This window comes from Ictalurus furcatus, chromosome 12 (assembly GCF_023375685.1).
Source record: "Ictalurus furcatus strain D&B chromosome 12, Billie_1.0, whole genome shotgun sequence".
NCBI lineage: Eukaryota > Metazoa > Chordata > Actinopteri > Siluriformes > Ictaluridae > Ictalurus > Ictalurus furcatus.
The window spans coordinates 1,301,677-1,316,905 of record NC_071266.1 but is presented as its reverse complement, the minus strand read 5'-3'; the positions used below and the strand labels follow the sequence as shown (position 1 = coordinate 1,316,905).

The 15,229-nt window shown below is 37.9% G+C and overlaps 1 protein-coding gene across 2 annotated transcripts; it reads right to left on the bottom strand.

The window, feature by feature from the left end:
- Positions 1-297: 297 nt before the first annotated feature.
- On the bottom strand, positions 298-8,559 carry nufip1 (nuclear FMR1 interacting protein 1). Of its 2 annotated transcripts, none has more exons than XM_053638594.1 (10): positions 8,210-8,559; positions 7,790-7,854; positions 7,501-7,605; positions 7,319-7,381; positions 6,337-6,413; positions 6,116-6,208; positions 5,773-5,963; positions 5,515-5,655; positions 3,108-3,370; positions 298-1,415 (listed from the first exon to the last, which is right to left on the bottom strand). In XM_053638594.1, exons 1-10 carry the CDS (start codon positions 8,415-8,417, stop codon positions 1,311-1,313), a joined length of 1,311 nt encoding a protein of 436 aa, XP_053494569.1. In that variant the 5' UTR covers positions 8,418-8,559; the 3' UTR covers positions 298-1,310. The 2 variants fall into 2 exon arrangements, with proteins under 2 accessions (XP_053494569.1, XP_053494570.1); XM_053638595.1 differs by having other exon boundaries at positions 7,501-7,602.
- Positions 8,560-15,229: the final 6,670 nt, after the last annotated feature.

The window sequence follows — 15,229 nt, the reverse complement described above, 5'->3', positions numbered from 1 at the left end:
CTGGCATGAGCCATAAGTTTTAACAGATTTATAAAAATAGGCCAAAAATAGAAAACATCACTCTGGCAGTGTTAAAATATGCCAGGAAGAATAAAATATTTTCCCCCACTATTAATATTTTGAAGTTGGGTATTTATTACTTTTACTAATGAAGGAACATCTGCAAACCTAATACTAAATATTTAGCTATAAATTGCAGTTTAGAGCATCGGAGCAGTTTATATTTAACTTGCTGCTATGAATCAAATCAGCATAAGATTCAAATGCTGGTTCATCATTGAAAAGAATTTTACTGAAACAAGGAGGCAATAGTATTTACTTGAAAAAACATGTTACGTAACTTGACAGGCAGGATAACCAGTTGTAAACTGAGACTTATTAAAAGTAGTCAAATGTGTGCAGTATGCGTATATAAGACGTGATATAAAATTCAGTCAAATCCGGGGGTTCATATTTGTTACTTTTTATGTCCATTAAACAAACTGTTAGAAAATGAACATTACAATAATCCATATTCACATGGGTTATGTAATCAAACACAAATAATAAGCATTAATCATTGTTAAATATGTGTTAAACAAAACACGAATACACACAAATGTCCCGGTCTTCGTTCTGCGTTGCTCGTCAATTAAAATTAAGCAGCATGGCACGGGTGATCAAGGGCATCTCGAGATAATATACGCCTCATTTGTAAGCATTTTATGCTCAGGTTTCCATTCTGCTTTAGTCAACATTCTTGGTGTAATCACTTGATTGAAAAGATTCAAGGGCCTCCCAACAATAATTAATCTTCACTGTTATCAAGTAACAAAATCAGAAAGCCTGATGGCCTCTAGTAAAAAGCAAGTGTGGTGTATTCTGACTGATAATGATTTACTGAGTGTAAGGGTTGCCTGGGTGCATCTCCATTCTGTGGTACCCCACTGGAACAATCAACAGTTACTAAACTTTAAGCAAATATCAGCAGAAGTGACCTTGGCTGATGTGTGTGCGCTGCACTGAGGAACAAAACGCTTATTAGTGCAATGAACTTTTGTTTAAACAAGGTCAGCTATGTCTTGACAGTGACCAACAGAATACAAAACTCCTTATGGCTGTGAGCAGTAGTCTCCTTTTCCTGCGTTATGTCCTTTACTGCACAGTATATCCTGTGAAACAAAGGAAGTATCCTCAACCTGTAACTGGCTGACCAAGCAACTCATCACCACACTAAATACTCCATTCCAGAGATAATTATATTATGCCACTTCCACCAACATCATTTCCTAACACAGAACCATTCACAGTTACTGAAGCAACATCAGGCATCACCAGGTTGGAATTTTTACTAGACCAAAGAATTCCTTATGGATTATATAGCGAATGCACTGAAGCACCACATTCCTTTCATGGCGAATATCCGGGGCCAACAACTGTAAGGAATAAAATACAACACTGTTTATAATAAATTAATGAATCATCATGCATCATAAGACACATTTCATGAATACATGTTTAGAAGAAGAATTGATGATAAATAAATCAGAATAAACCCAACAGATCAACTGAAAGTAATGTGTATGCCACGGTGGTGTGAAAAAGTATTTGCCCCAATCCTGATTTCTTTAGTTTTTGCATACATCTCATACTAAATAGTTTTAGATCTTCAAACGAAATACAACATAAAACAAAGCCAACCTGAGTAAACAACAGTTTTTAATTAATTTTTTTTTATTGAATCAAAAAAATAAAGTTATCCAACACCTATCACCCATGTGAAAAACTAATTTCCCCCTTAAATTTAAAATCTGGTTGTGCCACCTTTAGCAGCAATAACTGCAATTAAACGTTTCTGATAACTGGAGATCAGTCATTCACAGCACTGTGGTGGAATTTTGGCCCACTCTTCTTTGCAGAACTGCTTTAGTTCAGCCACATTGGAGGGGTTTCAAGCATGAACTGCTTTTTTAAGGTCTTGCCACAGCATCTCAATTGTTTAGTCAGGACTTTGACAAAGCCACTCCAAAACTTTACTGTAGCTTTTTTTGAGCTATTCAGACGTGGACTTACTACTATGCTTTGGATATTATGCTTTGTCTTACTGAATAATCCAGTTGCACTTGAGTTTCAAATTATGGACTGAACACTGGACATGTTTCTCTCAATTATTGTAAGTTGCCCAGGCCCTGAAGCAGCAAAGCATCCTCACACCATCACACTTCCACCACCATGCTTGACCATAGGTATAATATTCTTTTTGTGGAATTCTGTGTTTGGTTTACACCAGATGTAACAGTACCCCTGTCTTCCAAACAGTGCCATTTTTCGATTTGTCAATCCACAGAATATTCTCCCATCCAGGTAAAATGGGGCAAAATTCTGGGTTAGCAGTGGTTTTCACCTCGCCACTCTTCCATGGATGCCATTTTTGCCCAGGGTCTTTCTGATAGTGGAGTCATGAACAGTGAGCTTTACTGATGCAAGAGAGGCCTGTAGGTCCTTTGATGTTGTCCTTGGCTCTTTTGTGACTTCCTGGATGAGTCGCTGTTGTGCTCTTGGAGGAATTTTGGAAGGTCGGACACTTCTGGGTTGGTTCACTACTATGCCAAGTTTTTTCATTTGGGGATAATGGCTCTCGCTGTGGTTCTTTGAAATTGCTTTGTAACCCAGACTGATGTATTGCAATCACCTTCTTCCTCATCATTTCTGGAATTTCTTTCAATTTTGGCATATTGTTACTGGGTAAGACCTTTTAACCAACTTCATGCTGTTGAAAAAGTTCTATTCAAGTGTTGATTTTATTGAACAGGGTTTGCAGTAATGAGGCATGGTTGCATGTAGTTCAGCTGAACCCCATTGTGAATGCAGTTTCACAAATTTGGGGATTTAGGAACTACCTGGACAAATACATTTTCACACAGGCCCAGTTGGTATTGGATAACTTTTTGCTCAAATAAATAACTATCATTTAAAAACTGTATTTTGTGTTTACTCTGGTTGCCTTTGTTTTATCTTAGATATTGTTTTAATTTCTGAAACAATTTAGTATGAGATATACACAAAACAGAAGAAATAAGGATGTGGCAAATACTTTTTACAGCACTGTATATTGCAGCATTTCTCACCATCTCTAGTAAAGTGGGACAACACTTCTGAGGTCCAGTCATAGGTTCATTATGTTGTCTTCCCCTTCGTCTACCTCCACAACTCCCTCCGCTCCTCAGAGGATGCGACACGGACTGAGGATGTGGTACTTGATGGCTAATCTGCGATTCCTCAGTTGTTGGCCTCCTTTCAGGCACTGGTCGGCTTTGGTTTGGGTTCGAATGAGCTGCAAGCAGGGCCTTGTTCTCTTCTAAAGCCAGAGCACTTTTCAGGATTGGGGCATCTGACAAAAAATTAATAATTAAAACACAAGCCACTTGTAAATATAATAAAAGGTCTGTGCAATACTGAAGAAAACCTGGTCATTTTTAGAGAAAGATACAGGTTGGCATCATCCCATAGAATTACTGAGTTACCTTTTATTTTGCAGTCAAGTGTTAAAAAAAATTGTGGATAATAATAATAATAATAATAATAAACTAATCTATTTACAGATTTTTGGAACAGGCCTGAATTTGCGGTCATCACACAACTGACATTTTACCTGTGGCTGATGGTGTAATTGGTTAGAAAAATGGTGCTTGTTCCCATGGTGCATATCCAAAGCGGTCTACTCTCAAATGTAGAATAAGGAAAATTAAGCTTCAGGTTTTTTTGTTTTTTTTTGAAAGCCTAAGTCCTCAGTCACACCAACATATCCATACCATGCACCTGCTCATTCAGAATGTGCTGCTTCAACTATTTATATATATTGAACTATTTAACGAGAATAGTGAAGCCAGAATTTATGCCACCTTTGGCAGGTGACTAGGAACTTTTTCATCCATTTCATCTACTTCACAAGATGATTTTACATTTGTCCAACTTTTGGCTTCACAACAGCACAATGTTGCCAAGATACAGCTATTTTTATAAACAGAAAAAATTTGTGAGAGCATAGTACTTGTGTGAATTATTTGAGCAAAAGATCAAAAGGTTAAACAAGACAATTTTTCACAACCTTCTCTGCTCATATTTACCAAGGGTGCCAATATTAGTGGAGGGCACTGTATTATCTTACAATGAGTATTCTCAAATACATGACTTTTCTGCTTCTGTGACTGCATGTATGACTATCGTGCGTCTCTGTGACCTCAACATGTTCCTCACAATCTTGATTACGCTGATTGGAACTGCCTACTTTTAGGAAGAAACTTAAGGGTCAACTGTTTTGCCATTGTCTGTTTAACCGTGCGATTTCTGCAAGAAAGAGGAAATTTGAACTTTGAGTAAAGTAGTATCTGACCGAAGAGAAAATTGTAATTCTGGAATTGAATAGAGATGAATATGACTGTGTGACAGGATTTTTTCTGGAGAAATCTGGAGTCTCTGAACTACGGCCATTTTATTTTCAAGCACTGAATGCTCTGCTACAGTATATTTACAGTTCAGTCTGCCAAAATACTTGGCTAGGTCCACACCTGAACACCTGAAGTTAACAACCCCTGCTTTAAAAAAAAGGCCAATGTGAGAATAAAATAAAATACTAATAAAAACATACATCATTGAAAGCAAGTATGATAAATATTATACTAAGTTTGAACAATGCCATTGTATACAATTAAAGACCCCTCCGAAACTATTGGAACAGCAAGGCCAACTCATCTGTTTGTGCTATACACCAAAGACATTTGGGTTTGAGATCAAAAGATGGATATGAGACGAGAGCTTAGGATTTCAGCTTTTATCTCCTGGTATTTACTTCTAGATGTGTTAAACAACATAAACCATAGAACCTTTTGTATTAGACCACCTAATTTTTAGGCAAGCAAAAGTATAGAAACATAAGTCTTGAAGTAAATGAAAGCAAATAACACTTAATATTTGGGTGCATATTCCTTACTTGCAATAACTGCATCAAGCCTGTGACTCACTGACATCCCCAATTTCTTGGTTTCTTCTTTTGTGATGCATTTCTAGGCTTTTAACACAGCCTCTTTCGTTTGTTTGTTTCAGGGGGTTTCTCCCTTCAGTCTCTTCTTCAGGAGGTGAAATGCATGCCCAACTGGGTTAAGGTCTGGTAATTGACTTGGCCAGTCCAAAGCCTTCCACTCTACTTTTTCGCTCACCTACAAATTAGGTATGTTCTATGTCGTTTAACACATGTTCACACATAAATATCAGGAAACAAAAGAATATACATATTTTATTTTTTATTCTAAACCCTCTTCTCATATTCATTTTTGGTCTCGAACCCAAATGTCTTCAGTCTACAGCGAAAATAAATTAATTGGCCTTGCAGTTCCAATAGTTTTGGAGGGGACTGTACATGCTAAGTAAGAAGTCCACACATGGCTAATATGTCTATGGACCAGAGTTAAAAAATAAATAAATAAATAATTTGTAGTTTAAAGATGTTTAAAATAATTTATCCAGGAGGTTGCTCACCCTCTGGTTCTTTGTCACTTTCACTTTCGGTCACATCTTGTCCATAGCTGGATATCAGTGATGCTAGAGCGGAGGTCATACTTTTGGGGGCCACGGAAATGGCAGCCTTCGTCTCCTTCACGGACTCCTCTTTCTCAGAATCTGAAAAAAATATACAGACTGAAATAATTTGGTGCCTTTAAAGTAAACACAGAGGATAGCATTGGATAAATTCAGATGCACGTTTTGATTAGAAAGCAGTGGCTAGATTTATCTAACCTGGGTCACAGGTGGCCAGGGCTCCTAGAGGATCTACATCATGTGGAGGGCATGCGAGAGGTAGTGCCTGCTCCACCTTTTCAGTACCTGGATGGAAGTGTTGATGGCCACCAAATGCATGCCCTCTGTGAGCCTGTAAACCTTCTCCACGATAGTGCCCACCATGCACTCGGCCACGACTCTTAAAATGTCTGTTTAAAACAATGCATTAATAAACACCGGTTATCTCTCAAATAAACAAAAGGCATCAATTTACATTCAAAAGCTAACCATCAGAACTGAATCAATCATCTAAAGCTGTACACTAGCAGCATATAAAAAGCTGAACAATACAATAACATACCCAAACTGAGAAGTTTCCAGCACATCGCCTCTCTTTTCTTTGACCTCCATTAGTTTAATTTTCTTCTCAACATTGCTTTGTGTTGGGTAGTTCCTGCACACAGCATTTATTATTCTCAAACTGCTGAAGACATTACAGTAAGTATAAAACACTTAAATAACTGACAATTACAAGCTACCCAGTTATGCATTGATTGATGTGTAAAGAGTAGTGAGTTATACCGTCTCCGTTCCTCTCTCCATTTTGCAATTTCCTCTGGAGTGTCCAACTTGATTCGCTTTGCTCCTGGGGCATGACTCTGAAAGACAACATGGATCTTAAACTTTAAATAGTTTTTTGACATCCTGAAATGTGAAAAGGTAGATAGATTTAAATTTATTGGTCTAGCTCAGAGATGCACCGATGTATCGGCCGATAAAGGCTATCTTTCCTACTATCGGCCGATAGTTTAAAAACATCCGATGCTCAGGGCCGATTATATCCTGTCAATCAAAAGAGGGCGGGAAACACATGGATCGCGTGCTGTGTGTAAAGATGTCTCTTGTGTTGAATGACGACAAAACTGTAGCTTGTAATATCTGTACTGCTAAAATAGCAGTGAAATCGTGTCTACCACCCCCCCTCCGGCGACTCGCACGATTCTCCTGCGATGTTCGCGTTGAATTAAAGGGCAAGTACACCATTGAGTAGTATTATTTCATATGCAGTAAATGTTAATGAGTTAATATCAACAACTAAAAAAAAAAGTTTATATTAGGCCTATATATCACCAGTTTGATGTTAACGATGAAGTAGAAATGCTTGTGTTAGTGGAGAGTGAATGTGAAGCCTAACAGGAAGTTTTTTAGAATTCAGTCAATGTTAATATGAATTAATAACATTCAATAAGTTAAGAAATCTTACTTTAATCTTCAGAATTGAGTTCATGTGTTAATATTAGAGTAATGTGTTTTGTGTTTATGAGACCAGTTACTGTGAAACAACTTGTTGAAATGGAGAGAATAAAGTTTTTATTTGCATTTCTTTCAGAATGGTGGAATTCATTATTATTCATTTAAAAGAAGGCATAAAAGGCAGAACTATCGGTATCAGCCGATATCACTCTGAATAATCGGTTATCGGTATCGGCTGAGAAATTTAGTATCGGTGCATCTCTAGTTTATCTACAAAAAGGTCTACACACATTTAAGTAGAATTACTCACATTTTTCCAGTGGATTTTGACAAGCTTCTCGTGTGCAGTGAATTTGCAATCATCAAAAGAACACTGGGGAGGAAGCACAAAAAAAAATACCTTCTACATTTCTAATCAAAATGAATAAAATTTAAAAAAAATAATTGAATTTGAGGTCCTACAGTTCACATCTATGCAGTATGATGGATTACCTTTACATGTTGGGCAATATGTTCATTGTATTTGTCTTGGTTTTTGAAACCTCTATCACAAGTATCACAGAAATGGCTGAATTCTGGTTCTTTTGGTTTTTTCTGCTGGGGAGGAAAAAAAAAAATACCCAAACGTACACCAAAGTTAAAGCATGACTGCACCTTGGCATAACATGCAGTAAATAGACAGCAATGGACATACTCATACACACATCAATTAATTACAGAAGGTTAAAGGATTATCTTAAAACTGTCAACTGAAAAACAAAACATATAAGCCATATGTTACTCTGTTTCTCCACTGGTTTTGGCCGTGGTCTTGCCTCCCATACTGATATTCATGAAGATGATAACCTGTAAAGTGTCAGATTTATTTGTTTACTTAAATTATAAGGCACATTCACAGATAATAATACCCCTTATACGTCACACAATAATACCCCTAAGCTGGGGATAGGCATACAGCACAAATACTGATGTTCTTTCAGAAGCAGCCCCCAATAATAATAATAATAATAAAAAACCACACGTATCTGCTGGCTTGCTTTAGATAAATTTGAAAGCAACATCGCATACGATTACCGACGGTAGACTTGAGCACGATGTAGTGTTTTGGTGTGATATGAAAGTAATGTGGTCACATGGCTATATGCGCCATGTGCACTGCAGACATCTCTGCCCCAGTAACACGCGACTGCGTGGAACCTACCAAGACCGTGGTGTTGAACATAACCCGGGCCTCCGGAGCTACGAACAGGACACATGGGGTTGGGACCCCACGGACTTATCGGCGCAGACTGAAACCAGTTCCAGTCTCTTAATGCCTGAAATCCATGCGATTGTTGCTGTAAATTCGGCGGTGCTTCTTGAGTCGGCCAGCCTGAGTCGCTGAGTGAGCATCCCTCGGGTTCAGCCATGTCCACCGTCAGTCAAACACAATCACTGTCTACAATATAGACGCTGGATTGTATAAAAACTAGACATCAGTGGTAGTTTTCACTACAGAAAATGGAGCGCATCGGCGCAGCGTGGGGACGCTTGAAACGCGTAAAATCTACCACGTGACTGATGACCTCTGACGTCACCGACCGAAAGAGGGCGTTTCCTTTTCCTTTTCAAAGAGGATGCAGACAGTGGCGTAAACCAAAAACAAAACAAATACAAAATAAGAGGATTACATACAACAACAAACTTAACGGAAACATCATGTTTAGCCTTTTTTGCCGCTACGAGTGGATAAAACATACGTCTTGGACAAATTTGAACTTGTGAATAAAATACTTTAACATCACATCGAAATGAACACAAATCAGTTACCTTACCCCGATTCGCAACGGTAAGCTTAAAATAATTATTTATAAATTGGGGCGGATTTCGCGGGGAACGTCAGTTTGACGTCATTCGTCTTGCGTTGTGACGTCACGTCCGTAAACAGAAAGAAGACCCAGCTACTATTCGTGTGCTGTGTCTGAAACCACTCACTCGTTCACTCATTCACTATTCCCTATACCAGGGGTTCCCAAACTTTTCCAGGGCAAGGCCCCCCAAATGGCATTAACATTTGACCGAGGCCCCCCTTTTGCAAGATGTCTTTAAAACACATTAAAATACAGACTTCTGAATATATCCCCCTTTTTTTATTAATAATTACATCTTACATCTTTACATTACATTACATTAGGAATTGATTGTGTGTGTGTGTGTGTGTGTGTGTGTGTGTGTGGTTGTCTGAGAGTGAGAATTTATTTTTCACACCAAATTGTTGAGGCCCCCCGGGCGCCCCCTGGCGACCCCCAAGGGGGCCCCGGCCCCCACTTTGAAAACCACTGCCCTATACAGCCAATGACATTTGAGTCCACTATATGAGGAAAAAGTGAAGGAAAAGGAGTGAGTGAATTCGGACGCTCTCGCGGACATTATGGATTGTACCGTAAAACAGTAAAGTTCAATTTCTCACTGTTAATTTGTTCAGCTGATAAAGAGAAAATTTAAAGAGAAAACAAAAACAACTGCTTGTCATGTTTATTTACTATCAGGCTTATTTATTATATTTAATAAATATATTTATTATATTAAAAAAAAAGAAAAAAGAGAGAATAAAAACACTACTGTTACATTTAATTTTTTTGTTTATTTTTAAAAAGTAGCAAATTTTAATTTTCGAGGGGTTTCCTGTCAGTGTCCTCAAGCGGACTCCAGAGGTAAACCTGCCGCAAAATGTACTCGTTCTGGACTGGAATAAAGTTGGTGTGAAGTTGGACGCTCGATATTCACAGATATGCAGAAATTAAGGGACCGTCTCTAAAGTTACATGCGACATTGGTATACACATTTCAACAGCATTTGAAGGGAATGACTTAGTCACACAACCAACTGTTAAGTGTTCGACTAGGTGTGAGGTATGAGGCACACCTTTTACATTTTTGATATTTTAAAAAAATAAACTATGAAATCATATGTAAAAGTTGTCATGTATTTCACTACCGAATGGACCCACACACAAAATATACCATAATTTAAAGCTCAATAGCATTTGAAGTGAATGACTTACAGTCACAAAACCAACTTGTATTCATTGTATTGTATTCATGCAGCTGTTAGCTATAACGAACATCTTTTACATTTTTGTTATTTAACCTACAACGGTATTACATAAACCTACACAAACTGATACTTTTGGTAACTGAGCACAATTTTTTGAAAAGTGTACATAGGGAACTGGGTACAATTTAATTTATTTATGTACATGTTTCGACAGATTGTGGATGGGAGCCAAAGGAATTCAACATTATTTACACCATTTCCAGTAAACTTTTTGAGCCCTGCTGAACTGCTTCTCTGACATGGAAAGGCGTGCCACATGGAGCCACCTGCAGTGGTGACATTCAATCTGAAAAAACATCATAATAAACATCAAATTGCTCAGTAATCAATTAGTTAATGTTGAATTCACTTACACACACGCACTCTCTCTCTCTCTCTCTCTCTCTCTCTCTCTCTCTCTCTCTCTCTCTCTCTCCATACACACACACACACACACACACAGTTCCCTATACAGTTTTCAGAAATGTCGGTTGAGTCGACAAGGCCGTTATCTGGTGGCCAGCTGACAGTCATAAAACAATTAAACATCTTTGAGATATTAAAACATTCATGTATTGTCAGTACATTTAATTATTTTATTAGTAGGACTTTTTTTGTGTGAAGAAAATGATTAATTCCAATATGGGTCATTTTGACCCCCCTTTATGCATTCGTGTAGGTTTTTTGGTTCATGTATTGTAGGGTTAAATATAAAAAAAAATCTAAAAGGTGTGCATTATAGCTGACACCTACATGAACACTTTACAGTTGGTTTTGTGACTGTATGTCATTCCCTTCAAATGCTGTTGAGCTTTATATTATGGTATATTTTGTGTACAAGGCCATACGGTATAACAACATCACAAAGTTTAGATATGATTTGGCAGTTTATTTTAATAAATTTCAAAAATCTAAAAGGTGTGCGTTATAGCTGACACCTACATGAACACTTTACAGTTGGTTTTGTGACTGTACGTCATTCCCTTCAAATGCAGCTGAGCTTTATATTATGGTATATTTTCTATATGAGCCCGTTTGGTAGTGAAATTCACATCAAATTTACATATGATTTAATACTTTATTTTGTTAAATATCAAAAATCTAAAAAGGTGGTCATCATACCTAACACCTAGAGGAACACTTTAGAGTTGGTTTTGTGACTGTAAGTCATTCCCTTCAAATCCTATTGAAGTTAGAAACGTGTATACCAATGTCATATGTAACTTTAGAGATGGTCCCTTAATTTGAGCATATCTGCGAATATCGAAGGTCCAACGTCAAGCCAACTTTTGCCAGTTGCGTCTGGTTAGTTATGGTTTTGGCGAAACTTCTTTTTCCTGAGGAGAAGAAAAAGGCGGTTTTCAGAAAGAATAACAACTTTAAGGCGTGCTTTGTTAGCTCAAATATGCCATCTATCTGTAAGTAGATATTAGACAAAATAGCCTACATCCAGCTGTTAACTAAATAAGTGATGACTAGATCCTTCCAACTCTTGTCATATACATTCTTTTCTAATATGTATGTGAATACTGTAGTGTGAATGTGTTAACTAATATATGCAAACAATCCACCAAATTATCATTTGATGTGTACAGTTAGTAATTTAAAATTATGTTAAATTGCAAAGTGGCTGAAAATAAATACTGTGCAATTCAATCAATAATTTTGCATTTCGAAATATCTCGATACAGATGTTTTTATAATTAAGAAAAAGTTACACTTACATTTGTTAAAGTTGCCGCCTCCAATCTTCCTGTCCACCATGTTTATTTTTCTTTTGCTTTCTATCGGCATCTCGCGTTGGAGTATGGGAAATAGTGCATTTGTGAGTGTATATCGGATGTACACTCAAAATCAGAGTGCATTGTGGGTATAAATGAGTGAACGAATGTAGGGAATGAAGATGTTCACGCAGAATTTGGACACCACTACAAAATGGCAGACACCCTATATAGTGCACTATATAAGAGATAGGAAGCGCTTTCAAACACAGCACGTGTTTTGCCCTCCAGGTAGGCATTCCTATAAGAATGTGATGTCACATGAAAACTATGAATGGGTGCTTCTCATTTCTTATTTGTGCATCCTCATTTCCTTTCCTTGTATCTTAGCTCCACCCCATTAGGATGTTGTTTTTTTTTTCATTTAACATAATGAACAGATTATACATTTATAATGGCATTCATAAATGCAAATAAACAGGTATTAAAGCAGGACACATTTCAACATAAAAAAGAACGGAGTAAAAAAAAAGTTATAAGGAGTGGTCTCTTCATTCCTCTTCTAATGAACCAAGGTCTCTTAACATCCCAGGCCTTTTTAGTTTCCATACATTGCAATGATGGAAAGTAGTTACAAGTAAAGTCTCTTTTAAATACAGACAAATAAAGTTTTGTCTTCGTACAGTTTGATTTATGAATAAATAATTTGCCCAGAATCAATATTACATTAATGAAATATTCAGTCGTTTTATCATCCAACACCATTCCAAATATAATATGATTTCTAGAAAAAGTGGGCAGTGACTGGATCTTTGTCTCCAAGTTCATCAATGAATTTGACACGCTACTGTCCACCATCCCAGATGATGGAACTCCTCTTCTGGTCTTTGGTGACTTCAACATTCATCTAGACAAGCCACATACAGCTGACTTTCTTGCTGTCCTTCCCACATTCGACCTCAAGCAGTTCACCACACCAGCAACCCACAAAGCCGGCAAACAGCTCGACCTCATCCTCACACGTAATTGCACCACACACAGTCTTCTCATTACTCCTCTCCACACCTCTGACCATTTCTTTATCCAGTTCTCTATTTCTCTCCCCTCAACCCCTTCACTGTCTGCACCCTCTATCTATTTTCGTCGCAATCTTCGCTCCCTTTCCCCTCACATTTCTCCTCCGTTGTCACAACCTTACTTCCCTCTGATAGCCACCTTTCCTCACTTGACTTAAACACTGCAACTGACATGCTATGTTCCACCCTAACATCTTGTCTTGACAGCATCTGCCCCCTAACCTCCAGACCTGCTCGCACATCACCCTCTAGCCCTTGGCTCTCAGAAGCTCTGTGTAACAACTGGGCCAAGCTAAGAGCAGCTGAAAGGAAAAGGCGAAAATGTAACAATCCAACTGCCCTAACCAATTACCAGACACTTGTCTACTCTTTTTCCAATAGCATCTCCAATGCTAAAGCTACATACTACCAAGAGAAGATTGGCAGTTCTCCCAACACCCGTACTCTCTTCAAAACCTTTTCCTCTCTTCTCTGTCCCCCTCCTCCCCCTTCCCCTACCTCTCTCACTGCAGACGACTTCGCCACTTTCTTTTCCAACAGGGTTACATCAATCAGGAACCAGTTCTCAACCCCAGACATGCATAGACCGGCTCCTCCTCCATGTAACCTCCAACTGACTTCCTTCTCTCCTCTCTCAGAGACTGATGTCTCTAAACTCCTCCTCTCTAGCCATCCCACAACCTGTCCTCTTGACCCTATCCCTTCTCACATTCTTCAGTCCATCTCTCCCACACTATTACCTGCACTCACACACATCTTTAACACATCCCTCTCTACTGGCACATACCCTACCTCATTTAAGCAGGCCCGGGTTACTCCACTGCTTAAAAAAACATCACTTAAGCCTGCTGCGGTTGACAACTACAGACCTGTTTCCCTCCTCCCTTTTCTTTCCAAAATCCTTGAAAGAGCTGTTTTTAATCAACTCTCCAAGTCTCTGACTGTTGATGTCTACTTTTATTATTATTATTAACTTTTATAATTTTTATTTTTCTGTGTACTGCTTATTTTGTGTACAGCGCTTTGAGAAGCGTGCTTTATAAAATAAAGTTTATTATTATTATTATTATTATTAAATACAAGATGTGTTGAATTTACTAGTTAGTTAGAGAATCAAAAGCAGAAAATTAAAAATATGTGTTTACATTATTTTTAAATGACATAGGCTACATTAAAGAAACATATTTTGTCTTTTTTGTAAGCTTCAAGGGTGCTTGAGTCGATCCAGTGGGGACTCAACTGAGAGCGTTATCGATATGTACACGACATCACCGTCAATACTCTGTCCCAGGACCAAATGCAATGTGGCATATAGACAGAAGCAACAAGTTGATAAGAAATTGGGAGTCTAAAATTAGGTATATATACTCATTATGCAATTATGATATGTTACACGGGGTTTTTCCTGGGTGATAAATGGTTTTGGGGGGTAGGTCATCCACATCTGCAAGTTGGTTCAATAAATAATTGCAAATTCTTAATTTACCGTAATACAATTTGTGTTTACATGTGATATATGATTAATTAAAAGCAAAGTAGAATGAGGGGCTTAAAAGCCTGGACATCTATGATTTACGAAGCTTGGGTTTTCTTTAAAATATTTTCTGTTTTCATGCTATCTGGTTGTAGGAAAAATACCTCCTTTACCTTAATATTTTCCATGAGAAGACTACATTCATAATATAATCATTAAGTAAACAAGAAAACAGCTACTTAAGGCAGAGGAAAGAAATATTTTTATCACAGTGTCCACAGTATTATCAGCGTCAGGTCCAAAAGCCAGCGTCTGTTATGGTATGGGGGTGTGTCAGTCCCATGGAATAGGTAACTTGCACATCTGTGAGGGCACCATTAATGCAGAACGATAAGTGCACATTTTTGAGCAACATATGCTCCCATCCATAGCAGGACAACACCAAACCACCAAACCACCAAACCAAATTCAACACCAAACCAAATTCTGCCTGGATTACAAGCGCATGATGGCGTAAGCAGAGAGTAAGGGTGGTAGCATGGGCTGCTTGCAGTCCTGACCTGTCTCTGATTGAGAATGTGTGGCGCATTATGAAGCGCAAAATAAGGCAACGAAGGCCCCGAATAGTTGGGCAGATAAAGTAATGCATAATGGATGAATGGGGGAATATTCCGCTTGCTAAACTTAACCAACTGGTGTCTTCAGCACCCAAATGCTTAGTAAGGGTTATTAAAAGAAAAGGTGATGTTACACAGTGGTCTGTCAACAGTTGACTGTCGTAAATTATCCCTGTCCCAACTTTTTTGGAGTGTGTTGCAGTCATCAGATTTGAAATGAGTGTATATTTACAAAAATAAATTAAATTCACAAAGTAA